The sequence below is a fragment of the Panthera tigris genome, chromosome A2 (assembly GCF_018350195.1).
Source record: "Panthera tigris isolate Pti1 chromosome A2, P.tigris_Pti1_mat1.1, whole genome shotgun sequence".
NCBI lineage: Eukaryota > Metazoa > Chordata > Mammalia > Carnivora > Felidae > Panthera > Panthera tigris.
Window position 1 is genome coordinate 140,460,939 of NC_056661.1, and position 27,396 is coordinate 140,488,334.

Here is a 27,396-nt window from a genome sequence, read left to right on the forward strand (position 1 = left end):
GCCACTTACTAGCTACGCAAAGTCACTTAACACTTTGGTGCTCTGGTTCCTTCATTTGATAAATCCATTCCAGTCACACAGGGATCCGTTCGCCCATATGCCGGCATGTTATCTGTAGCGAAGTGTCACTTTCTTCATGGCTGTCATGTGGCTGAAATTAATTGATATATATAAAACACTTAGCACAGTGCCTGGCACAGAGGTACTCAATGGCAGATAAATGATTTAAAATTGTAAATTGATTAGGAATGAACACAGCTGCAAATAGCAAAAACAAAAACAAAAATAAAAGTTCAAGCAAATGGGAATCCATTTTTCATACGGAACAGTAAGTCCAGAGGTGGGATATTAGTTCAGCTTCCCAAAGATGCTATCGGGGACACAGGCTCTTTTTTGATGTTGTACTCGACAATCTTCAGTGTGAAGGTCTCTGTACTCATAGTTATTGCCTCATGATTCTAGAGTGATGCTGTATCTTTGGGTATCACCTCTCCATTAGAAAACAGGAAAAAGCAGGAAGGAGCAAAAGGCATAAAATTAGAGTGGGGTGCCAGCTCAGCTTCTCTCTTATCAGGAAAGCAAACCCCTAAAATAGTAAACTCTTACTTATATCTATGACTCAGAAATGTATCACATGGTCATCACTAGCTCCAATGTAGTGGAGAGAAGGGGCTAGTAGATGGGTATTGGGTCCACCAACCAATTCTCCCCATAAAGGCAACAGTGAAAAAAACCCAAAACACTTAGCAGTGGCTTTCACCTTCACTGCTCCTCCACCCCCATACCTCCTCCCCACCCCAGCCTCTGACAAACACCAACCTCTTTTTTGTATCTATGAAGTTTGTTTCTGGGAACCCTATAATGGGAATATTATGCTTGATGATGTCACCGGGTTCCCTAAGTCTATTTTCATTTATTACTATTATTTGTCTCTCTCCTGTTCAGCCGGATTGCTCTCCATTGCTCTGTCCTCCAGGTCGCTCATTGATTCTTCTGCTTCCTCCAGTCTATTTCCTCCATGTAGTCTATTTTTAATTTCACTTATTTTTTCATCTCTGGTTCTTTTTTGTTTCCTGTTTTGTTGAGGGTCTCACTGAAGTCCTCTACTCTTCTGTCGAGCCCAGTGCATATCTTCATGACCATTGCTTTAAATTCTTTATCAGGCATATTGGTCATCTGTTTCATTTAGATGTTTGCTGTGATTTTGTCCTGTTCTTTCATTTGAGACATATTCCGTTGTCTCATTTTGTCTAACTCTCTGTGTTTCTGTTAGCAAAGTCGGCTAGGTTTCCTGATCTTGAAACTAGCAGCCTTGGGGCGCCTGGGTGGCTCAGTCAGTTAAGCCGCCGACTTCAGCTCAGGTCATGATCTCGCGGTCCGTGAGTTCAAGCCCCGCGTCGGGCTCTGTGCTGACAGCTCAGAGCCCGGAGCCTGTTTCAGATTCTGTGTCTCCCTCTCTCTGACCCTCCCCCGTTCATGCTCTGTCTCTCTCTGTCTCAAAAATAAATAAACGTTAAAAAAAAAATTTTTTTTAAAAAGAAACTAGCAGCTTATGAAGAAGAGGCCTGTAGTGTCCTGAAGAGCAATGTCTCCTGTTAATTAGAACTTAGCACGTCAAGGGTGTCTCCTATGTGTGTTGTGTGTACCCTGCTATTGTGGCTGAGACGCATTTGCCTTCGGTACTGTCATTTGCAATGGCTTTCTTTGCCTGTTGGGGGCATTTCTGTCCCTGTGTTAATGGGCCAGTCTGGGGCCACCTTGGGCTTGAGTTTAGTCACACCAGGCATTTGCCAGAGATGCAGTTGCACTGGACTTCAGGGTCCTTCAGGGCACTTTTCCTGTGTTGTCCCCTTGAGAAATCTTCTTTGGTGTGAGGGGCCTGCAGTCAGACCAGATGTCTGGCTCCAGCCCTCCACTGAGGCCTCAGTCAGACTGGTATGTGTGGTTATCTTCCCCTTTCCACAGGGCAGGAGTCACTTTGAAGCTGTGCTGGCCGCCATCAGGGCTGCTTGCATGCTGCCAGACTTGTGACACCACTTTGGATGGGCTCCACCCAATGGTGTATTGGAGGGAGCAGGACTACTGGAGAACATGAGGGTACACGGTGTTAAAGTCTGCAAGGGTCTGTTGTGGAGGGGACTTGGAGCCGCTTTAGAAAACTCCAGGGTTGGAGAGGTGAGTGACCAGGAGACCATGGGGGTGGGGCTCATGGTGCCACAAGGTCCTTGCTGGTTTGCTGTGTGAGGGGAGAGCTCCCACCAGGTGCTGGTTTGGAGAGAGCATGTCCACAGCACAGAATGGGGACGGGCACACTGTTAGCAAGCTAGGTGGTGTGGTGGCACTGAGCTGCTTCCTGCAGGCGTCTGTGTGTTCAGGCTGGGAGGTAGGCGGGGGGGGGGGGGGGGGGGGGGGGGAATAGCGCCACCAACTTCTTTGTTCCCGAAGTCTTCCAAAGTTCCCTGCTCCTCCAGCACATGCTCCGAGATTAGGAAACAAATGTCCCTCCAGTATAGCCCGGGCGTTTTTCAAACTACTGCTTCTACGCTGTATCTCTGAGGGGCTGTTGTGCTCTCTCTTTATGGGCAGGGACTCAGTTTCCTCACTGCTCCCCCAGGGAAGAGCCTATTCATTTTTAAAGATCACATGTTAAGCTCCATGGATTGTTAGGCCCTTCTGCTTTTCAAAGCCAAATCTCATGGAGGTTCGTCTTCCCTGTGCCGGTGGTGCCTGGTTTGAGGATCTTATCCTCCCCGCTGTATGCACACACGGCATCCCTCTCTCCCATTGACAGGTCCGTTTGGCTCCCGACCGCATGTCTGCCCTTCCCACCCACTTTGACGTGGCCTCTTCTCTACACTTAGCTTTTGGGGGTTTGTTCTGCCAGGCTTCTGGTCATCTTCTGAGTTATTTACACGAATATGGTGTTTTTAGTTGCATCCACGGGATGAGCTTGGGATCTTCCTACTCCACCATCTTCCCTGGAAATCCTAATCTGATTCATTTTAATCAAATAATCTCTCATTTCTAAGAAAAGGTCATGAAAGAAGAGAATGACATACTAGAGAGAACCCGAGTTTCAAGTAAATACATTAAGAGCATGGAGAGAGGTCTCATCAATTGTGATGTGTGGTGAGAAACATACGAGGAGGACTTATTTGATGTGATGAAGGTGTTAACTAATGCTATGGAAGTAATTATTTTGTAATATGTAGGTGTATCAATATACATCGTACACCTTACATTTACACAAAGTTATGTCTGGACTTTAAAAAAGGATGACAACCATCAATCTAAATTAGACTATCTCTGCCTCTGCCTATTTGAAATAAAATCAACCACAACACATTTTTTCTTACATGAAGGTACACATCCATAAAGTATTTATTTTGCTATTTTGTCCTACTACTACAGAAGCCCAAAATCTGGCATTTAGGACAAAGTTGCAAATAATCTTTGTTATTTTAATTTGTGGAGGAAATTTAAAGGCCAAATATATTTGCATGTGAGATCTGAAAGTGAAGGTTTCTAAAACCTTGAGAAGAGTTTTCTGCTGACCTTAATGAAAGTGGTTTGCACTGATTTTACGACAAATAAATACCCTGAGAAGCTTCACAGGAGCATCTTCTTTAATTCTTACAAAAGTTCACTACAGAAGACAGGTAGTTAATAGTGCTTCAAAAGATGACAAATATCTGAACCTGGAAAAAAAAAATGCAGCCCAAGGAAGCAGAGTCATTTATGGTAGATCGCACACTAAGTTAATGCCAGAACCAATAAGACATTTCAGTCCAGCTGACTTTTCTCAGTTATAAGAACATTCTGGGCCTAGTAGAGATTTCCATTCTTCTTTGGAATCTCAAAGAGAGTTGCTCAATTTGTTCTTGATAATCATAGTGGATGATGAGTTATTATTCTGACACAGCAGATATTCATGCATATGTGTTAAATGAAAGGACAAAAGAGACCACATAAACTACTCAGTAAAATTCACTTTCGAGACTAAAACTATGGAATCAAACGTTCCTAAACTTATCTGAATTCATGCCTGGTTTTCACATTTTAGATGAATAATGACTTTCCAATTGCTAATTTTCTTTCTTTTTGTTGCTCTTGTTTTAGACTATTTGCTTTATCAGGGCAAGGCAGGGCAAGAGCAAGGACAATTTGGTTTGGGTTTAATGCCAGACTAATCTCATTGAACTTAGGATACTTTTACTCAGATTTATTTGGGATCAAAAGGAGTTGCTCTCTAAAGAGATATATGGATAGTGGCTATACAGCAAAACTGATTAGTATTCTGACATTCTCCATCATACTCACGACTCAAATGTTATGCATCTGATGTATACTGATATGTATACTGATACAAAGTCAGTATTTTAAAGCTTGAAGTCGAAAGCACATCTCTGTTACATGTGTAATAAGTTTCTGTTTAGCATTCACAAGCCCCAAATCCATCCTCTTTTCCTTTTGGAAAGCAATTTCAAATAGATTTCATATGGAGGAATAAACAAATCCAAAGTATACAAACCACATACATCTGATCAGAATCAGTGAAACAAAAATTTGAGTATTGCAGAAAAGATCTATCAAATGGATTGTTTTCTGCCTATCAAGTCCAAAACTGCTAACGTGAAGGCAATGACATATATCAATTATCATAATTTTGTGAGGAAGGCTTAAATGGCCTACTGCCATTTAAGCAGTAAGTGAAGACTTCTAAGATCTAAAGTCACAAATGTAAGTGTTGATTTTGATTATCTCTGTAGCGTGATTTTGATGATTTTTTTAAGGTGGGAGCAAAATTTAATCATTGAGTTCACAACTAAAAAGGCAGCAAAAATTCCTGTCAAATCTTTTAATATTAACTTGAACTTCTATTCATCCATAAAGTCCTAACAAAATTAACCTTCTCATCACTAAGGACATAAGAAATAATAAATTCTGCTTAATGTTAAGCTTATGAAAAATATGTGACTTATTTTACATAATGTTAACTTAAAACCGGCAATTGTTTCCTTGAATTATGCAATACATTGAGAAGCCCAGTGGAATCAAGAGTTTTTCTAAGGAAAATTATGAATTGATAATTAAACTATTTGGGATTTTTAGCATAATTAAAAGTGACAGACCATGCACAGTATTTGACTTATTGAATAGATACTAAATTAGCGATTTTACACAAATTCTGGATAGCCAAAGCAGTAGTAATATTCTAGAGTTCTTCTATTTTTCTATCAATTCTCCCTAGAAACATTTGACTAGGTTTTAAAATAATGCCTCTCTTAGTCGAAAAATGCAAATACCAGACACCAGAGTGCTCTCTGCATTAGTTTCGCTCTTTATCTTAGAGAGTAGCAACATGTGGTGGAGACTATCATAAATGCTATGCTACACTGAGATTGCTTTTCTTCAACTGCTTAAGAAAATAACTTTTATTCTGCTAGGGTCTTCCTTGAATATGCATGACGTGAATAAAGTTACAAAAACATGTTTATGCTGTAGTCTGAATATGAGTTGATACATGATCCTGCTAGGATTCGGAGAAGTCAAGTCAGGTTTAAAAAAGGAAATAGACACCAAAATCCCAAACCGTTAGCACTCTGACTGGTTCTGCCTGTACTATTTGGCATGCGTATGATTTTGAGGGAAGGGACGGTCTTATTTACTGCTGCTATCCCAGTTCTCATCACAGAGCTCTGAACAAGGTAAATGCTCAGTGAAATTTGATCATTGAATAAATACATAGACACACAGACTGAACTGGGGTCAAACTGTTGATATACTTTTTTCATGCAACAATAAATAGAAGAATTTTCTAAGTATTCCAAAACATGATCTTTGAAGTTTGCATTATACTCTTTTTTTTTTAAAGGTGATCGGTAATTTATCTAATCAGCATTCTGGGGACATTATAGTTGTTTCCATTTTTTTTTAAACATCATTTTTTGGGCATTACAGTCATTCTCAATTTTTTGCAGATCATAAAAGAGGAAAAACTGGCATATAGAGGACAATTTTTTTAAAGTTTTAACTTCGTGCCACTAAATAACCTTACAGAAAAAGTTCAACTCCTAACACTATAAGAGGCTATTTTTTTCTTTTTTAATATATCTTCAGAAAAAATTTCTAATACAAAGATGGGAACACATGAGCACAATAGTTTTTATTATTTTCATTGGAGGAAGGACCGTTTGAAGGTTTCCTCATAATCCTCTAAACTAGAAGAGGTAGACTCTAAATAAACATTGTAATATCATAGTCATCGCTTTATCCACTTAACTCAAACCACATTCCACACACCTAGAATTGTATTTGCAAATTCTTTCTACAAACGGAGAAAATCAAATTAATCATTGCTCCAAGGTTGGAGGAGGTACACAGGAGAATCTGGAGCAGATCAATACCACCAATCTGGCCTCTGTGTAAGTGCACTGTAAATTGTAAAGGGTCATTCGAATGTACACTATTATTTCTTTAAGTCTGTAATTTTCCATTTAAAATATCACCTACTTCCTAAATGAACTGCCAGGGAACCTAAACAATATTAATGATTACATTTTGGTTTGCCAGAACACTAGTGTTTGACCCACCCGCTACAGATTAAAATCAAGAGTAAAAACAAAACAAAAACAATAGAAACAACTCCATTCAGATGAAGGAGGAGCTAAGTAATTGATTTGCCTCTTCCTTAAAATACTGAAATGACTGGATGACTTAAAGTTTTCCAAGAAAGATCTTTTGAAATTCTCACTTTGGAAGAGGAAAGAAATGATTTTAAGCATCATCTGGTTGACTGGTTTACAGTCTGAATTTGTGAACTATTGGAGGGCATTAGAAAAGTAATAGGTAGAACGTAAGGTTCTTAAACTATTTTCAACATTACAAAAAGCTTTAAAAATTGTACAATCACCCATGAGAAATCTGGGCTGATTCCTTTTGCTTAGGATTAGATGAATTCAGTGATTAGCACTAGTTGTATTAAATCAGACCCAGAGGTACATATCAGGTCCTGAATGTTTGCAGAGTTGGCTTCCTTTATAATTAAAGGGAAGAAACTGGATAACGCCATGTGGTTTGACCTCCTCTGCCGTGATCCTGCGGGTGTAGTCTTGTCTGAAAGATTTGTCTTACTACCTTAGGATAACCAAATGTTGTATCATCAAGCCTAAGGAATACATGCAAGCCAGGTTTCAGTAAATTTTAAGTACCTAACATGTGTCCTCTTTATAAGAACCAAATCTTATTTTCTGAGGCAGATAAATTATGGTATGCGTCACATGCCCTTTTTGTGATCTTAGAGTAGAAAGCAATTTTGCACATTCAATACTGGAAATTGAGTGCTTTCAAATAGGTGTCAGTTATGGTCTGTGGAACCATAAAATAAGCATTAAAGTAGCTCACCAAATATCCTGGCATAAAAAATGCATTTTGATTTGCATTTAGATTTAACTAAAACCATAGGGACTCAACACTTGTAGTGTATTATTCTTTGTTACACTTGTAGTGTATTATCATTATTCTTTGTTTAACTTTCTGTTACAAGAAGAGACAGGTACATAGAGTCATAGAAGCTCATTCCAAAATTAGATCTTACCAAATATTAACTAAAAACTTTCCTGATGACTTTCCGAAAAACAACTAATAGCTAGTCAATGGCACTAAATATAACCACTTCTGAGTGACAAAAACACTGGGAAATCCATAGCTTTACTTGTATTTTAGTTTTAACTGACTCAAAGAAACCGAAGAGACTTTTATAAACAGACTATACTGCCCAATAATTTCCCCGTGAAATTTCCCCATGACATTTTCTTCCATCTCTACCATTGTTTCAGAGCTGTGTTTTTTCAACGGAACAAGAATATTTTCATTCTTTTCTAGCGCTTGCACACTGTGCTATTTTCAGATTCCTCCCCTTGTTACTCAGTCAAGCTAGCCCCTATTTTAAAATAAGTATCAGCCCTACTGGTACATAATGATGGATATTTCTCTTGAATTTATTTTATTTCTCTTATTTCTCCCAGTAAGAATGAGATATTTGAGAAAATGGGATTTGAAAAAATAAAACTATCCAAAATGACCATCTCAGGAGAGGATCCTTTGGTCAGTTGGTCCACTGCCATTCACTCCATTCCGTTCCCATATAGGTAGCAGCTTCACTAGATTGGGCCTGAAATGACCCGAGGATGTAGCTGTTTCCCTTTGTCACCACTGCAGCTGGGTTTGCTTGGAAGTTAAGGAATCAGCAAAGTAGAATAGAATAAATCTCAAGTCTTCTTTGTAAGAGAAGAGCAATAAAGATGATCGGTTTTTGTCACCAAAACTTAGTAATACTATCTAATCCTTTATGAGGGTTTCCTAAGTGCCAGATTCTAAGTGTTTTACATATATAATTTGAATTCATTTACGGGGGGCCCCTCCATGATCTTCTGAAGAGAGCACTATCACTACTCACAGTTTCCAAGAGAAGGTAACCAACCTGCCTAAGGTCAAAAAGCCAGTGAGAAGTGCAGCCGGAGATTGAATCCATGCAGTCTTAAACAACAGCTGAGGGCGACATCCAAGGATCTGATGCTTTGAGAGCTCTTTCCCCAGATGATTACAATATGAAGCCAAGGTTAAGAAGCACTGACTGGTCCAGATTCCATATCAAGGTACTTCAGCTCAAATGCTTTCAGGATCAGGCAGGTAATACAATGTCTGAAGCAAGCAGATATAGATCCCATATTCTAATTTCTATAATAATGGTACTAAATCTTATACCTGCAAAGGAATCACCTGTGGAGACTGTTAAAAATGCAAATTATTAAGCCTCAGCCTCATAAAATCTTCGTTCGATCTATATCAAAATTATCTTGGTTTTATTTTTAAGCACAAATTTCTGAGTCCCTGGTAACCACTGCTCTAAAATCACCTTACGTGCTAATACATTCTAGTAGTCTCAGATTTTGAGTTGGGCTCTCAAATATGAGATGATCACTTTATTCATTCTAGAAATATTTCTTGAGCATCTGTTATAAAAAAGGAACTTCTAGGCACTGGGTAAACATCAGGGAACAAATCTAACACCTTCCCCAAGGAGCTCATGCTGCTAGGGAAGGGAAACAGAGTACAAGTGAATAAATGTATGTTATGTAAGTACAATGGAGAAAAGTCAGTTGGAGGGGGGAATGATGGAATCGAATGGTCTTTTACATGGTCAGGGGTAGACTTTCTGAATTAGGTCACATTGGTACAAAGGATGTGGGAGAGTGAATCATGGAACCTGGAATAGCTCAACAATGTCCAGACTAAAGTGACAACAGAAAGTACAAAGCCTGTGAAGGGGAAGTTTACTGGTATGTTGAAAAAACAAGGAGACCAGTGTTTGGACAGGAGAGGAGAAAGGTCATAATATGTCAGGGAGGTAGAAAGGAAATGGATCACATGGTGGTGAAGGTCACGGTAATCTCAACTCTGCGTGACATTAGAAAACACTGGAAAATGACATTATCTGCCTTACATTTTAATGGGTCAACCTAGCTATGTATAGAGGATAGATATAGTTTGTGGGGAAGCTGTAGGAGCAGGAAGACCAATTGGGAAAGTAAGGCTGTAGTCCAGGCAAGGGAAGATGGTAGCATGGCCAGCATGGTAGTAGAGGAAGTGGTAAGTAGTCAAAATCTGGATATATTTTAAAGAGTGCATCCTGATGATTTTTCAAATGGACTGGATGTGGGCCATGAATGAAAGAGAGGGATCAAGGATGACTAGATCTAACGTTTGGGAATTTAGAGCTTAGGAAATTTGGTATAGGTAAAATACCCTCCCAGCAAATTCCCAGTTAGTTGGACACCGGTGTGAAGCTTGTTTTACTTAGGACTTAAGCAACACTTCCCATGAAGCACTGAGGGTGAAATATGGGAGTACACATCTTCCAAACGACTGTGATTCATTAAAACCCGTATTCTTCCAGACATTAAACACTAAAAACAAGACAATTCTTTCATTACCTGTAACAACAATAGGAAAAGGTAAGAAAAGCTAATATTCTCAATGATATTTATATCAGAAGAGAACTGATTTAATACCAGAAAAATACAAGTCTGTCCTGTAGTAATTAATGCTTCTAATAATTCTTGAGCATGTGGAGATACTGCAAACATTTTACATTCATCATTAGTAACAAAAACAAAACAAGAAAGTGCCTCAAGAAAGAGCCAAAAAGTGGACAGCCAGTGGAAAATTCCCTTGCTCTATTTCTTCCACCTGCAGAGTTTACGTCCTACCATTTTGGAACAAATTTCTGCATTTTAAAATAACCGTCACTACAAAAAGACATTGTTGTTTAGTGTGCCTAGTATAAAAATCCACCTTGTTACTCTTAATATTGAGATAAATAAAAGGCTTGTATCTTCTAATAAGATGATAACTTTGTGAATAAGAGCCATGAAATCTGTTGCATTTTCATGTATGAGTTTTGTTCAAAACCCATAGCTTAGGTTTTATAACTATCCCATATGTTAGGGATAATGAGTTAATAGCTACTCCTCTATTTAGCTCTTGTCCTCTTGCCCTATTTCTAAAGATTGTGTCTCATGTCTGTCTTTTATTGTAAACCACGTGAAATCCTTTATGGCGACAGACACCATATGAATAATAAATGAATATAAATGTATCAGCTGACTTTTAAATACATACCTATTTTGTACTCTGTATTCTTTTGCTTAACCTCCATTCAAGCTTTGATCATTGTGCAGAAATACTTGCCAATGATTCCAAAATTTAAGTATTAAGCTTATTGCTCCTGAACCTCATCTAATGGGAATGAACACATAGGATTCTTAACCAACCAAATAAAAGCCACCACCATGCCTATCCACTGCAAGCTATGTTTTCATGTGACTCACAAATGAATACTTTTGATTTTCAAATGTGTTGCCTTTTCTATTTACTGTTATGGAAGTCTGAGACAGAAAGTCATTTAAGAGGTAGCTAAACTTGATACAAATTTTACATTCTAAAAGGACTTTGCCCTCTAATAGAGGACAAAAAATCTATTGAGGAAGAGAGTCATATGTAAAAACAAATTGGCTTTTATCTGGGAGTTCCTATGTTTGTTTTTTTTTGTTTTTTTGTTTTTTTTTTTTTAAGTAGGCCTCCTTCCCAGCCCAGAGCCCAATGTGGGACCCGAACCCATGACCCTGAAATCAAGACCTGAGCTGAGATCAAGAGTTGGAAGCCTGAGTGAGCACCCCCAGGCACCCCTGGGAGTTCATATTTCAAAGAAGGGAACAATCATTCTGAAGGTATAGAAAACAAAAAAAGGATATACCATAGATTTAAGGTTGTATATGAAAGGGTACTTGTTTAGAAACTGTTAACAATATTTGATGGAATATATTAACAGATAATAAGGTATTTAACAAATACACGCTCCAAATCTTCAGAATGTTGTGAACAGATGAAATAAAAGAAACTTTTCACTCAAGCTGAAAATGTCTTTCTTTGGTAGTTGTGGACTAGGTTGTTAGGAAAATTCTAACGTAGTACCCTGCAAAGTGAATTCAAAGTAGAGAATAAAAGCAGCACGTGTGCTCACACACACATATGCACACACTGTACCAATGTGCCTTTATGGCCTAGATTTCAAGGGGAAAAAATAGACATTAAGATGTTGCTACAGTCCAAAAATAGCAGAGGAGTCTCTGAACTATCCACGTTTCATCGGTTGGAGCATCTGAGGGAGAGCTCCCATATACACTAATGCATTATCCTTATCACTGTAATTGATACCTAACACTTCTCAACCCATCAAAAGCAGTCCTAAATGGAAGGACATTTATCTCCATGTAAGATGACCATCACTTCGAAACCTTACATGATCTCAAATTTCGTAACAGCTTAAATCACTTTCTGCAGAGAAAAATAATACATGGTGCTACTAATTCACTTCCTGGCTGCCAAGGCAAGATACGATCTCACATACCTGAACACACTGGTGACTTCCTGTTTAGTGAGTTCTGATACTATTTCCAAGTATCAGAGGGAAGAGAAGGAATATCACTAGGCCCAGATTTTACTAGCTGACTAGTTCTTTTTCCAGAAGTGGGTAGAAGGCTTTGACACCATCCAGAGATCCTGAAGGGCAAGCACAGGAAGAGAGATCTTTATTTCCTCTAAAATGATGCTTTACAACTTTAGGGTGACTCATCATAGCCATCATAGCACCTTTCTCATAATGAAAAGCATTACAGGAGGCATTCTCCTTTCTTACATTAACATACATGTGTATATATACACATACATAAACAAACATATATATTATGTATACGTAAACATATATACATGTATATATATGTGTGTGTGTATACATATATATACATGTATATATACATATATACATATATGTGTATATATATACACATATACATATATACACATACATATATACACATATATGTACATATATATACATATGTGTATATATACACATATATGTGTATATATGTGTGTATATATGTATATATATATACACATATATATATATACACACACATATATATATATATATTACAATGAGTCTTTTAAAGCATATTTCAAGACAATTCTGTCATGGCAGAGTCCTAATCTGTACTAGAAGTTGGGTAGGACTTCAAAATTCTGATCACCTAAGAACCAACCGCCAGTGGATACAGTGAAACCAGGTCCCAGGGGCTTCAGATTTATTTAAAAGGAAAATAACACCAAAAAACCCCAATAAACAAAAATACAGACTAAAATAATAACAAAATATTATTATTAATAAGTATAAGGCAACAAAGTCAACAAAATAGGTAACAATAAAAATATAAAATTCCAAAACTGTCACAATAATAGAAATACATAAACAGACCCAAAACCACGACAAAAATAGGTCAAATAATCAGAGAATTCCCACTAAAAAGTTACTTATGCTGAGTAATTAAAAACAAGTTTCTCCTATGTGTATTGACATAAAAAAACAAACTCTATAAAAGTGACAAAAGCAAGTTGCAGAAATATATTTATAACATGATGTTATTTTTAAAACGTATGTATACACATATTTACACATTCTTAGGGAAAACAGTCTGGAAAAGCATATACCACATAGTTAAAAGTAGTTTGCTTTGGGGTACTAGTTAAGAGTCAGAATTAGTCCAACTTCATATACTTTGTTGCTTCAATATTTACAAATGCATACTGGTTTCATTTTACAAAATTCTGGATAAAAACAAAACTTGATGAAACACATGGTCAAAATTTAAACCAGTGAAAACAATAAGAATCTAGCTATTTCACCAGATCCCAAGGAAAGCTTCCAGAAAGTGTAGAAGAGAATTGGCTGGAATGAGAGTCACAAGTCGTGACAAACTCATGCTTTAACTTTGGAAACCAAACAGCACAGCCGGTGAAGGATTCTGGTCCATCCCTGTGACCTGCAAAAGTGGCAGCACGGGACATAGGTGGACTCAAAACCTGGGCAGCCGGTGCCCTAGTGCGTGGAGACGGCTTTCTCAGGGAGACAGAGGGGTCTTCAGCTCCTATTTCAACACTAGTCTTTCTATATTCATTCAGAAACAACTCCCGAAGTGCAACATGACCAGGGGTTTAAAAAAAAAAAAAAAAAAAGAGGGGGAATGATGCATTGCATCTCGGCCTGTAGAGTTCCCCCAAAGAAAGCAGTAAAATGGAGGGTAGGGACAGAGGAAAGAGCGTGTGAGCAGTACACTTCTCATTACTGTATAATCAACTGCCTCAGACTGTCTAGGCTACGCCTTCTCTTCCTCCCACGAAACAGTGCAGGGGCTATAAGAGACAGTCTGGTAGTATCTAATGGATGCTGCAGGGACTGGAAATTGAGCAAAGAGGCTGTACACAAACTATTTTCTTAAATTTATGTAATTTTGAGTCTGACCGGAAAGGTACCAGGATTCACATGGACAATAAAGAGGACATGGCTCAAATCAGGGCACAATGAACTACTATCTACTTGTTGCTCCAGAAATAGAATTCTCCTAGCATTCTGGATTCCTGATTCAGGTATGGCGCATGCATCACAGCTGGACAAACACTAGGTGTTGACAGAACTCGTCTTGTTTGTTCAAAGCTAAAAAGTTAAAAAAGAAAACAAATGATGACAACGTGGGGGGCTATTTAAAAACAGAAAAGAGAGAAGTGACCCATCACTGTAAAGACTCATATGAGGCATCTGACTTTGATAACTTGGAGCGAGCACTGTGACCTGCCCTACCTTCTGACCTCTCCTCTTCTGGGCATTTCCTGTAGAGAAACTGGCTCTCTCACCTTTGTATCCTCAGTATACCATTGGTACTGAAATCTACTCATCTATACGGTTCTTAAAACATTTCCCTGAAGATGTTTTGAACCAAGTGATTATATCCCCCCAAAAAGCAGCATCAGCTTCTTTCACCATCTCCAAAAAGCTGGTAATTCAGTGATGGGAGATGGGTCGTTAGGTTGGGGGATGGGCTAATTTACTCAGGAACTAGAACTTGGAGTTATTGGGGCACTTGGGTGGCTCAGTCGATTAAGCATCCAACTCTTGATTTCAGCTCAGGTCATGACCTCACAGCCTGTAAATTCAAGCTCCACGTTGGGCTTTGGGCTGGGCATGAGGCACTGTCAGTGTGGAGCCTGTTTGGGATTCTCTGACTCCCTCTCTCTCTGCCCCTCCCCTGCTTGCTCTCTCTCTCTCTCTCATAATAAATAAACATTAAAAAAATAATTTAGAGTTATTATAAACACAGGAAATCAGGTATTTGACCCTTTTTGCCAATAAAATGTTAAAAGCTTTTTGATAGGGTAAGAAAATGTAACACTGACTCCTCTCATAATCTGCTTCCAACGTCATTTCAAATATTTAAGAGAGGACGCAGTTGTAGAAAACCCATGCTAGCTTTTGCCCCAGAATCCTAGAGTGGTTAGCAGAACAGCCTCTGAACACAGATTACCTGAATGAGAGTACTGACTAGCATATTGTGTGAACTTAGTGAAGTCAGCTTCTCAATCAAGTTTTATCAGGAAATCAGTTTTATTAGGCAAATGGGTTTTTATGAAACTCAAATATATGTTGAATGCTTTGTACAGTACCTAGTGTATAGACGGTCCTAAATATCTATTATAGTGACATTCCTGCTTTCTTTGCCTCCAATCATGTCTCAACTCAACACACGGCAAACAAAGAAAACAGCTGAAATATGTGCGTTAATTTATTCTTCACTGATACTGAACTAGGCAGATCTGTATGTCTTAGTCTTTACCAAATAATATACATAAATCTATACATACATACAAATATATGGAAGTATTTGTATAAAACTGAATATTCATGATTTTGAACTTCACAAACACTGTCAGGTAAAAAGTGGACTATGATACTGAGTTAATATCTCATTTTGTGTTCAACCTGAAATATAAGTACACATTACATAAGACTATTAAAAAATGGTAATATAAGTCACTAACATTATAAATCTGACTGCTTTATTAGATCGAGGTGGAATGCAATAACTTCATGTAGAGAAACGAGCAATCAAAAGAACATAATTCAGGTCTTAAGAAATGGATTTATCCTAAATTGGTCAATAGTACCGAAAGAAAGCAATTCTGCCACGTACACTTAAAGTAAATCATTCCTTTAAGTATGCTGTAGCTCACTCAGAAGAGCACTTCTCAACAAGAGTGCTTGTTTAAGCAGATCCCTTTGTACAAAACAAAACAAAACGACTCAGCTGCTACACCCCTCGCACTCAGTAAAAGCTGAGTAATTTAATGTAAGGACATTTTCTAACCCCATACCTGTGCTAAAATCATTAACACTGCTGATACAAAAATCAGGGCAGGAAAGAAGGAAGGCCTAGGATGATGGCTGGCAGAGAAATCAGTGGCTGACATATGGAAAAAACAAACTTAGAGCAGGATAACAAAACAGCTTCTCTGAAAGGGCTGCAAGGGATAAATGAAAACACAGTCCTTATTTCTTCCACTTCTTCCTTTATATCCCTAGCAGCCATCATACTGGAAATTTTGAGCAACGGGACCATTTTTAACTTACCCACAAGTAGGCATTTGATAACACAATGTCTATTTGCCAAAAGAATTTTAAATTGTGGTTAAAGTAGAAAATAAACTATACAGCTAAATCTTTATAATAATCTCACAGAAAATGATGTTTTCTAAAATTATAGTATTTTACATGTGCTAAGCTAAATGACAATATTAGATTAGATCTTCCGCAACTGTGGTGTCAAAAATCTGATAGCAAATCTGCTGCTCTGTTCCGCTTGTGACATTATACGACTTGATGAGGCACTCCAACCATGGGTATGCATCTACAGATGAGAAAAAATGTTATTTATGCGTTAAAACTAAATAAATATCTCTAAAATAAGTAGCTGAGCATAATGATTAGCTAGAAAAATTAACATATTTAATTTAGCTGGAGAAGTAAATAAAATACACTTACCAAATATATTATTATCTACGCTTGCAAATACACACTGGGTTCATGTTATTATTGTGTAACAATCCTAACTAATCTTTTCCCCCACAGGACACAATAATTAAATGTGGAGTTTCCCAAATGTCTGATCGCAAAGGTAGCAGCCATCTCATTCCCATTCTTTATTTCTTTATTCTTTATTTCTGCTGATTGCTTCCTGACCTCCCCAGGTGTTTTTTTTTCTTTTTTTCTTGGTTGACTGCAAAGAAAGTGAACCCCAAGTTCACATCAGCTCAGGCCCTTAACACCTGTCTAGCTGAAACTCCCCATCAATTTCCAAGCACTTAGTCCAGACAATGCAGATGCTATTCCCAAGCTCTGATTATGACCACAGTAAATCTATTTAAAACTTCTAGAAAAGTTTCTTAGCGCTTCTTCAAGTTCAACTTTGAAAGATACTTAATATAGTCAATCTTGGCAAGAGTCGAGCAAGATAGGCACTCTACTGCTGGAAGAACTATAAATAGGTAAAAATATTCTTGAAAAGCAATCTGGCAGCATGTATCAAAAGCCTACCAAACCCATCCTTTTTGATATGGCAGTTTTATTTCCAGAAATCTATCCAAAAGAATTGAAACTAAAAATTAAAACTGACACCAAATAAAAAGTGTGTAAATTAAAACTTGTTAAGATGTATAAAAAGCTATCTTTCTGGAACTGTTATAAAATGCAAAGACTGACCAGGGGAAAATAAAGTCTGATTAAAAATAACCTATAAGGGGCACCTGGGTGGCTCACTGGGTTAAGTGTTCGACTTTTGGTTTTTGGCTCAGGTCATGAGGTCATGATCTTGCGGTTTGTGAGTTGGAGCCCCGCATCGGGCTCTGTGCCAACGGTGCAGACCCTGCTTGGGATTCTCTCTCCCTCTCTCTCTGCCTCTTCCCTGCTTATGCTCTTTCTTTCTCTCAAAATAAACTTAAAAAAAATAATAATAATAACCTCTAAAAGGTAAACTGACAGCAGCTAAATCTGCAGCTGGTAAAATTTGTTACTGATGAAAAATTGTTAATAGTGTCAAACTAACTAACTATGAGAGGGATTTGCAAACTTCAATGTAAACAGAAATAATGACCACAAAAGGAAAACTCAGTGGCAGTAGATGGAATCAATACAATTTGACCTGAAGATCTGGTTGATTAATCAAATGTTATCCAGAGAACAACTAAAGTAAATAAAAATAATTAGTAAAATAAAAACGCATACAATCTGAAACTAGTTAATATTAATAGAACATTTATGAATGAGGGGCACCTGGGTGACTCAGTAAGTTGAGGTCTGACTCTTGATTTCGGCTCAGGTCATGATCTCACAGTTTGTGGGATCGAGCCCCACGTCAGCCTCTGCACTGACAGCTTGAAGCCCACTTGGGATTCTTTCTCTCCTCTCTCTGCCTCTCCTCCACTCATGTTCTCTCTCTCTCCCTCAGTAAATAAACATTTGAAAAAGAGAGAGAGAGAAAGAAAATTCATGAATGAATTACACTGGCTGTATGTAGTCTGTTACACAAAAATGTTTCTTCTCAAAATTTCATATTTGTTGGTATAATTTCAATGAAAATGCTTGTATACGTAAACATCGTATCAAATGTGCTTGTGATCAAGCAAAACTGCCTCCTTTTGTTATATTTCAAAAATATTTTCTAAATCTTTTCATTTCAGGAATTATGATTCTTACCTATCTTCTCCCTGCCAATGTCTTCATGAAAAGACAAATCAGACAATAATTTACTTAGTACTTTGTAACAGTATTCAGATTTTAAAGTTTTTCCAACCCCTATGTCTACAGATTCGATATGTGCTAGGTAGGTATTATTTCAAGAAAAAGAATGAATGAGATTGTTAAAATATTAGTGCCTACCAATTTTTGTTCCTGAAGGACAAAACATGCCCATGATCATTTCCATACTTTGCTGCAGGTCATCATTGATGAGGATTTCTGACGCTGGGATCTGGAAGAATTTGTCCTTAAAAAAAAATTACAGGAGAAAATAGGAAACTATATTAATCTTTTTTAAAAGCCATAATTAATATAAAAGCATTTCAATATCATCTAATTAAAATAATCTAGACTATTTCACTCTGTGAAGATTGTAGACTTCATAAACTAGAGTTCTAGTCTAAACTCTAAAATCTGGTTTACTACTTTAATCTAAAAACAGCATTGATATATATATATATATATATATATATATATATGTACATACATATATACACACATATATACATACACATATATAAATATATATTTATACATATATAAATATATTTATACATATAGATGTGTATGTATATTTGTATATATATATATAAATGAAAGTAAGAATAGTAATTAGAAAAGAGTGAGGCTTATCATTCTTTGTGTACAGGAAAAAAATCTAGTGTTAAATTTAAAAGAGTATAACGTATAGTGTATATTTAATTTTTCTCTCCTCGATCAGATTATAAGTTATACTTTCTTAAAAGAAGAAAGGGATCTTGTTTGCTTTTGTTCGCTGCTAAATCCCCATCACATACAACAGTATCTGGCACATAGCAGGTGCTCATTAAATATTTATTCAATAAATGGACCAATGAACTGTTTTGGCAAGAGAAAACATTCTCTCAAACCTACCCCAGATTGTTTCCCAACGTGTGTAGTAAACCAATTTGACCTTACGGCGAAAAGAAATCTGGTCTTTGCCCTTGGCTCCTGGAAATCACCTCTAAGCCCTTGGAATATCAGGCCTGTTAGGAATGTCTTTGTCCTACTAGCTAAGTCTATCAGCGTGATTTAGGGCACAAAGTTTGGGGCATGTGGTATTAGCTCGATCTCTGGAAGGACTGAAACCAGATGAGCCTATGGGCTGTCTACATGTCTCTACCATGACTACATGATGGAGCCCCAATAAAAACTCTAGCCACCAAGACTTGGCTTGTGGAATCACAAGGCTTCCCTGGCTGGCAGTACCGCTTGTGTCCTGTTTCACTTCACTGCTAGGCTGGTAACGCTGGCTGCTACTCCACAGCAAAGGGCAACTGGAAGCCCCATGTCTGGAACTTCTTGGACTCTGCCCTACGTACCTCTTCCCTTGGATGATTTTAATTTGTATTCTTTAGGTGTAACAAACAATAATAGCAGAATAACTTCCAGTAAGTTCCATGAGTCTTTCTAGGGGAGTATCAAAACTAAGGTGGTCCTAAGAACTCCCAAACTTAGAACTGTTGTTAGAAATGAGAGAAGTTTGTGGACAGCTCTCCAGCTTCGTATGCTATAACCATCTCTCCTCCAAAGTAACTTCATTCCCTCTACTACAGAAATGTGGAGACTCCAAAAACCTGGTAAAATGCTGCTTAGACAATGTCCAGAAGGTGCAGCCATACCTCTGCCTTTGGCTCCTGGAGTAAAACTTCTGAAGACTCTCTCCTCAAATTCCTATTCTTTGATTTTTCATTATTTGGATATTAAATTTACAGAGTCAAATCGGAACAGGATAAATATACAGACAATTCAAGATTTATGTGCTTGCATTTTATTTGTTCTTCTAAGTTGCCTTAAATCCTCTCAGTAATAAAGTTGGTATGAATAAACATATTAAAATCAAAAACATATTGTTAGTGAAAAATATCTACACTCCCTCTGTTACTTACAGAATCCATGAGATAAGCTTCCAGTACCCCTGTTCCATCATCAAGAATAAATGTCATCACAAACACATGTTGAAGGGGTACAATACCCAGCACTAGTGAAGGAAGAAAAGATCAAACCATATGAATCTTCTATTCTTTATGATCAAAGTAAGATAAAAATTGTTTTATGATGTTAATTTTGTTTACTAAAATAATTTGAGATTAAAAAAATATGCCTTTTGTTCTCTAGTAACAATATATTAAGCTCATTTAGCAGGTTCACTTTGGAATAGTAAACCATACCTATGTAGTGACAATGACTCATGAGCAATTCTACCTTTTTGATTAAATATTAATATAAGGTATCTTTACAATGAGTTGATAACTTGATAGAAAACACAAAAACGAATTCATGAACTACAGTTCACCACGTTAGCCACATGAAAGACAAAATTAAAATACCAGAATGTTCTAAAAAGAATAGCATGTGGCTCGCTATTTATGATTTTGTAAAATGTTTCTCCCCTTTATATTATAAACACAAGGATCACGTATGTCTTAAGAGATCTCATCTGGTTGAATGGCCAAAAATGTCAGAATACGGGATTGAATAATTTGGTAAGATGAGGAAAAAGAAATTGAAGAGATACTAAATTATACAAAAATCCATGGGTTAAAATGTTACTTTGTGTTTGGAAATGGGAGACATTTATATGTTTAAAAAATGAAATACTGTCTTTCGTTTGTGGAATCCATATTTAAAAGGATTAACTACGGGGCAAATAGAAGAATAAAGCAGCATACAGAGAAATGAATTAGAACACACAGACATGACAAAAAGTGGTTAATACAGAGGAACTGATTTTTAGGATTCTAAAGGTCTCGATAGGTTAAAACTGAGCTAAAACCAAGAAGGGCGAATGTAGAACCTACTCTGAGGGACCACACAAACGAAGAATTGCATTTTAGAATGGGATGAGGAGACCAAACGGGATCGCAAGGGGCTCACGTGACTGGACCACAAACAAAACAGGAAATAGAAGTACTAACAGAGCTGGATTACAAAAGAAAGAAAACAAAACCAAGTATACAAATAAATATATATACAATAAAATTTTCAGGCTAGTAGAAGCAAAGTGTCCAATTTTAGAGAAATAAAGGTTTTCTTTATATTTTGAACTGGCCAATATTTGTAGCCCTATTTGCAGCTTTTAAGGGCAAACTTTGAGAAGAGCATTGGTAAAGTGAAATGTTTACTAAGGAAGAGAAAGAGAATAGTAAGGAATGTGGTGAATACCAAATGAAGTGAGGGTGCCTACTTGGAGAAATAAAGACTCAATGAAGGCATGACAGATATCTTCAAATGCATGAAGCTGTTGATCTTCTACAAGACCTATACTCTAACTCTAGTAGATAGAACGTGGGCCATGTTAAAATTTAAGTAGGTAGATTTTGCTTCACTGCTAAGAACTACTTAAAAATTAAGGGGATATGTTTGCTTTGTAATGTAATGAGTCCCCTATCACTGAAAGAGTTTTAAGCCAAGGCTGGATGATCACAGTTAAGAACAGGATATAAAAAGCTTCTTGTCGTTCCAACTAAAGATGTATATTGGGTGGAGAGTGTAACAGCTGTCTCTAAAATTGTTTTGAATCCTAAGATACTATAAACTGGAGGAATTTTTCAGAATCTGTATTTGTGATTAATGATTAACACTAAAACAAATTACTGAACATTAAAATGTGAGCAATGATTAAAGATACTGGCAGATGCCTGAAAGCAAGTTTTCAAATACGTTTAAACTATGTTATGCTCTTATTATAATCACCGTGAACAGTTTTGCTTAAGTAAAGTTAAACGTTAGCTCAGTCTTTGTCTGGTTTTACTATATCCACAAACACTGAAATATAATCAGTGAGATCACCTTACACAAAGACAGTTGCAGTTGTAGAACACAGAAATTTAGCTAACCTTCTGCCACAGAAGAAGGAATCCAAGGTGTTTTATCAACCAGAGAATTTAGATTTTGTATTGGTCTCAAAGTAGAACACTGTTTACATCTGAAATTAATGAGAGAAAAAAAACCATACAGATTTAAAAATAATTTATTATTATAACTCATTTAATTATAACTTACCTTTGCTGTTCAAAATGTACAGTTTAAAAAGTTAATTATTAAATAGTATTACACCTTCCACATTATAACACACATAATACAAACAGAATTATAAACAAACAAGATTTTTACATTTGAAACAATCACAAAGATAGTATGGTTCAGAATAAACAACACTAAGTTGAGAATAAGAGAAAGGGTCCAGATCTAGATTGTTAATTAATTTGGCTGATTTCTTAATTTGGTAAAATGAAAAAAATTAAAGAGATTATCTCTAAGGACTCTTTCATTTTATGGCTCTTTGATAACAGCTAAGGTATTAAATAAATATAACCAATACCAGAAAATTATTCTCATTAAAGAAGTCAGTAGTAGCAAGACTTTGGATAATATATTCAGTAAGCATGTATTTAGAGGTTCATAGTTTATAATGCCAATACTATACTTATCCTTCATAATGTAAGTCAATCGGAAACTACACAACATACTAAGAATGCACATGATTTAGTATAGGTTATTTTGCTTTATTTACATACAAACATACTTTAAATATAAGTAATTATTTTTTATTATATATTATCATAAGATTAGGAGATGCTACTAAGAAAATATATTTGAGTAAAAATATAAAAAGAAATCAATGTTCAAAAGATTTACGTAGACTCCTTTTCATTTGTAATCTGCGGAAAAGTAGAGGGTACCTATATTAAATATTTTCCCCTTCTAGCCTTCAAATACATAGAAATTTATTCTTTAAGAGAAAAAAGCATGGAGAAAAGACAGTCTCTTTAAAAACAGTGTTGGGAAAACTGGATAGCAACATGCAGAAGAATGAAACTGGACCACTTTCTTACACTATACCCAAAAATAAATTAAAAAATGGATGAAAGACCTAAATGTGAGACAGGAAACCATCAAAATCCTAGAGAAGAACACAGGCAGCAACCTCTTTGGCCTTGGCCGTAGCAACTTCTTACTAGACACATCATCAGAGGCAAGGGAAACAAAAGCAAAAATGAACTACTGGGACTTCATCAAGATAAAAAGCTTCTACACAGTACAGGAAACAATCAACAAAACTAAAAGGTAGCCTATGGAATAGGGGAAGATATTTGAGTCTTCTGATATTGAATATCAGAAGACATATCTGATAAAGGGTTAGTGTTCAAAATCTATAAAGAACTTAACAAATTCAACACCCTAAAAAACAAATAATCCAGTGAAGAAATGGGCAGAAGACATGAATAGACACTTTTGCAAAGAAGGCATCCAGTTGGCTAACAGGATCCATGGAAAGATGCTCAAAATCACTCATCATCAGGGAAATACAAATCAAAACCATGATGAGATACCATTTCACACCTGTCAGAATGGCTAAAATTAACAACACAGGAAACATCAGGTGTTGGCGAGGATGCAGAGAAGGGAAACCCTCTTGTACTGTTGGAGGGAAAGGAAACCGGTGGAGCCACTCTGGAAAATAGTATGGAGGTTCCTCAAAAAGTTAAAAATACAAGTACCCAAGACCAGCAATTAAACTAGTAGGTATTTACCCAAAGGATACAAAAATACCAATTTGAAGGGGCACATGTACCCCAATGTTTATAGCAGCATTATCAACAGTGAAACCACGAAAAGAGCCCAAACATCCATTAACTGATGAATGGATACAGAAGATGTGGTATATATTACACAGTGAAATATTACACTCAGTCATAAAAAAGAATGAAATCTTTCCATCTGCAATGACATGGATGGAGCTACAGAAGTAATGCTAGGTGAATAAGTCAGAGAAAGACAAATACCGTATGATCTCACTGACGTGTGGAATTTAGGAAACAAAACAGATGAACATATGGGATGGGAAAAAAAAGAGACGGAAGCAAACCATAAAAGACTCTTAATGACAGAGAACAATCTGAGGGTTGATGAGGGGACGTGGATGGGCAATGGGCTAAATGGGTGAAGGGTATTAAGCAAGGTACTTACTATGATGAGCGCTGGATGCTATACGCAAATGATGAACCACTAAATTCTACTCCTGAAACCCATATTATACTACATGTTAATTAACTAGAATTTAAATAAAATTATGGGGAAAAAAAAGGCAATAGAATGAAGAAATATTACTTCCTTAAAGACTAGGATATTAACTTTAGACATCGATAAAACAAGTATGTAAACTAAAAATTAAGTATATAAATTAGAATTTAAGGGTAACAAGTAAAAATTAAGTAGAGATTTATTATTTCCAAAGCAATAAAAGACAAAAGAGGGGAAAATTAAGAACACTTTTATAAATGAATCCAATAGAAGATTAGAGGAAAAAAATAAGCTAAATAATAACCAAAAAAGGGGAGGGAGACGGAAGAAGTAATAATGTAAGTGGAAAACAAAATAAGATGTAGAAATAAAACCTAAATATATCAGTAATGAACATATTTTAAACTTATCTACTAAAAAACAACTAAAATCTAGTCCTATTTATTTATGAGACTTCCTAACATAGAACACAAAGAAACATGAAAGCAAACCAGCAAAAGAACCTCAAAATGTAGAAAGCAAACACTGACCGAATTAAAAATCACAAACCTACAACCACATAGGACATTAAGCACAGTCTCTAAGAAGTGATTAAACAAAGTTACAAAGGAAAAAGAAGTTTTGAATATGATTAACAAGCTTGTCTAATGGACACAAGTAAACACTTTTAAAGACTAAACACAACTATTAAAGAATACACGTTCTTTTTAAAATATAGGCAATATATACAAAATCTGAACAAACATATTCTAGGATACAGCAAAGGTAAATGAATCTCAAAGATCATTATGAAGTGTATCAAGCAATTTGGTTAAAAAGTAATCTAACTAAAATACAAACAAATGTAGCACCTAAATTGTGTGTGTGAAATTTTTAAAACACACAGCTAAGTAATTCATGGGCCTAAGAAGATATCACAATGAGAAATTAGAAAACATTTAGAAGTGACAAAAGAAAACCAAAAACCAAAAACCTACTACATATCAAATCCTGGGTTAAAGCTATGGCTATTTTCTCAGGGGAAAAATTATGGACTTAAATATAAATATTAAAAAATATACTAAAATTAATGAATTAAGTGAGGTATGCATTCAATTAAAAACATTTGAAAAAGAAAAACCAAGGGAACCTAGGGGCACCTGCGTGGCTCAGTCCATTGAGCATCCGACTCTTGATTTTAGTTCAGGTAATGATCTCATGGTTTGTGGGTTTGAGCCCTCTGTCAGGCTCTGCGCTGACAATGGGGAGACTGCTTGAGATTCTTTCTCTCCCTCTAACTCTGCCCCTCCCCTGCTCATGCATACTTGCTCTCTCTCTCTCTCAAAATAAATAAATAAACTTAAAAAAACAACAACAAAAAAAACCCGAAGAAATCTAGAAAAAGTAAATGCAGAAACTAAAGATAAGAACAATAAAACAACAGAGAGTATCAACAAAACAAAAGCTAGTTATTTTGGCAAAAAAAAGTCAAGGAAAAAAGGTGCAAATAATATTAAGTGGATTCAGGAACAAAGTAGAAATTTAAAAATCATCAAAAGTACTATGAACAATTTTATGTCAATAAATGTAAATTTACATAAGAAATGAAACTATAAAAAATTCATTAATAAAATAGATTCAAGAAATACAAAAAAAAGATAAAAGATGTATAACTGTTAAATAAACTAAAGCATTAGTTTAAAATTCTGTTTACAAAGAATCAGGTCCAGAAATCTGAGCAAAATAACTAAAACCTAAAGTAAGAAAAACATTTAAGGTTTCATAAGCATTTTAATAATTTGATTGTATTAATATTTTACAAATTCGTAAAACAAAAGAAACCATAAAGTTAAAAAGGTACAAGATCTCGAGAGACTGTAAGTTTCTTGAAATGCATGTCTACTTCTAGCTCCCAATATATCCTGATACCTTCCAGTTCCTCAGTGGCAACTAATCTGTAACTTCGTGGCACAGAAATTTTGGAATTCAATCACTTAACTTTTACTAGGATACAGCTCTAAACCTTTCTCTGTATTAGCATCTAAATCTTTGTGAAAGAAAGCAAATGAATATTAACTTCTGGGCTAGCCTTATACTTAGCACATTGTTGGTATTCGATATATATGCTATCAGAAGAATAAAATACATACCAGAATCTTGTACATATAAATTGGTATTCAATAAGTATCCACTGAATATATAGCAACTAGTAGGATAAAATAATAACAATTACTCCTAAGCAGTTATTAATTCTCAAAATTCCCAGATCTGAAAGCATACCCATAGTGATGTACTTTTCCTTGTATAAGGAATGGTACTGAAAGATCAAGGACTTCCAGGTCTTCATAGCCAGATCTCACAGGAATTACACTATGAAACTTATTTGCGAGTTTGTAGATTTCACCGAGTGTTCCTCCTATGAACACAGAATAAATAAATCCTTCAAGTAGTACAAATATAATGAAGGCAAAATTGAGTGTGTATTTAAAGGAACACATGAGGTGTATAGTAAAAGACTAAAAGGACTGAAAGAAAAATACAATGAAGAATTTAGATGATTAATACATTATAAAAAAATAATAATTTGTTAACTTAGTATCCTGCACTGATTAAAGAAACCACTACACAGAAATGCTGAGACTTGAGCAAAATAGAAGACTTGTGAAACTTTAACCATCTTCCTAAATTTATACAAACCGCTCTTTTATGCTATAACACTTTGGTTTAAGTATTCAAAAGAAAATAAAATTGAGAGCCAAAATATAACAGGATTCTCATTATTAAATTTGCTATATACTAATAATGTCTAGGTAAATTAAGTCTTGAGTTTGAAATAAGTCTTTTAAACTTCCAGGTCAACATTAAATTTATATATAGCTGCGAAAAGTTTGTGTAATTACAATTCATGTAAAGTGTTTGTTCATTTTTCCTAAAAAATCATTACATTTCTAATTGTATGACACAGTGGCCATGAAAGCCATCACTAGCTGAGAAGAAAGAGTAAGCCCAGGGGTGCAATACTACTAGAAGGCAGGATTATCTAGAATAACTCAAACCTACTGGTTCCTTTCCTGGTGTATTTTTCACCTAGACTGAGCATTCCTCCTTCCTAGGGAAAGAGAATA

At 36.0% G+C, this 27,396-nt stretch overlaps 1 protein-coding gene and 1 long non-coding RNA gene across 10 annotated transcripts in view; both read right to left on the reverse strand.

The window, feature by feature from the left end:
• The window catches only part of LOC122234549, a 35,007-nt gene extending 20,414 nt beyond the window's left edge, over positions 1-14,593 (reverse strand). For 2 of the 5 annotated variants that reach the window (XR_006212326.1, XR_006212328.1), the window contains exons 1-5: positions 13,888-14,593; positions 11,972-12,123; positions 8,483-8,703; positions 3,556-3,698; positions 10-151 (exon numbers count right to left, since the gene is read on the reverse strand). This is a non-coding gene — a long non-coding RNA (uncharacterized LOC122234549). Of the gene's footprint in view, positions 1-9; positions 152-3,555; positions 3,699-8,482; positions 8,791-11,971; positions 12,124-13,887 lie in introns of all 5 variants that reach the window. The other 3 variants (XR_006212330.1, XR_006212329.1, XR_006212327.1) reach the window with 3 other exon arrangements.
• A 630-nt stretch (positions 14,594-15,223) lies between these two features.
• Positions 15,224-27,396, reverse strand: part of POT1 (protection of telomeres 1) — a 78,448-nt gene continuing 66,275 nt past the window's right edge. For all 5 annotated transcript variants that reach the window (XM_007089197.3, XM_042971261.1, XM_007089196.3 and 2 more), the window contains 5 exons: positions 26,552-26,687; positions 22,105-22,193; positions 20,155-20,246; positions 18,386-18,491; positions 15,224-16,358 (listed from right to left, as the gene is read on the reverse strand). In XM_007089197.3, the coding sequence (XP_007089259.1) occupies positions 16,246-16,358; positions 18,386-18,491; positions 20,155-20,246; positions 22,105-22,193; positions 26,552-26,687 (536 nt within the window). In that variant the 3' untranslated portion in view covers positions 15,224-16,245. The remainder of the gene's footprint in view (positions 16,359-18,385; positions 18,492-20,154; positions 20,247-22,104; positions 22,194-26,551; positions 26,688-27,396) is intronic.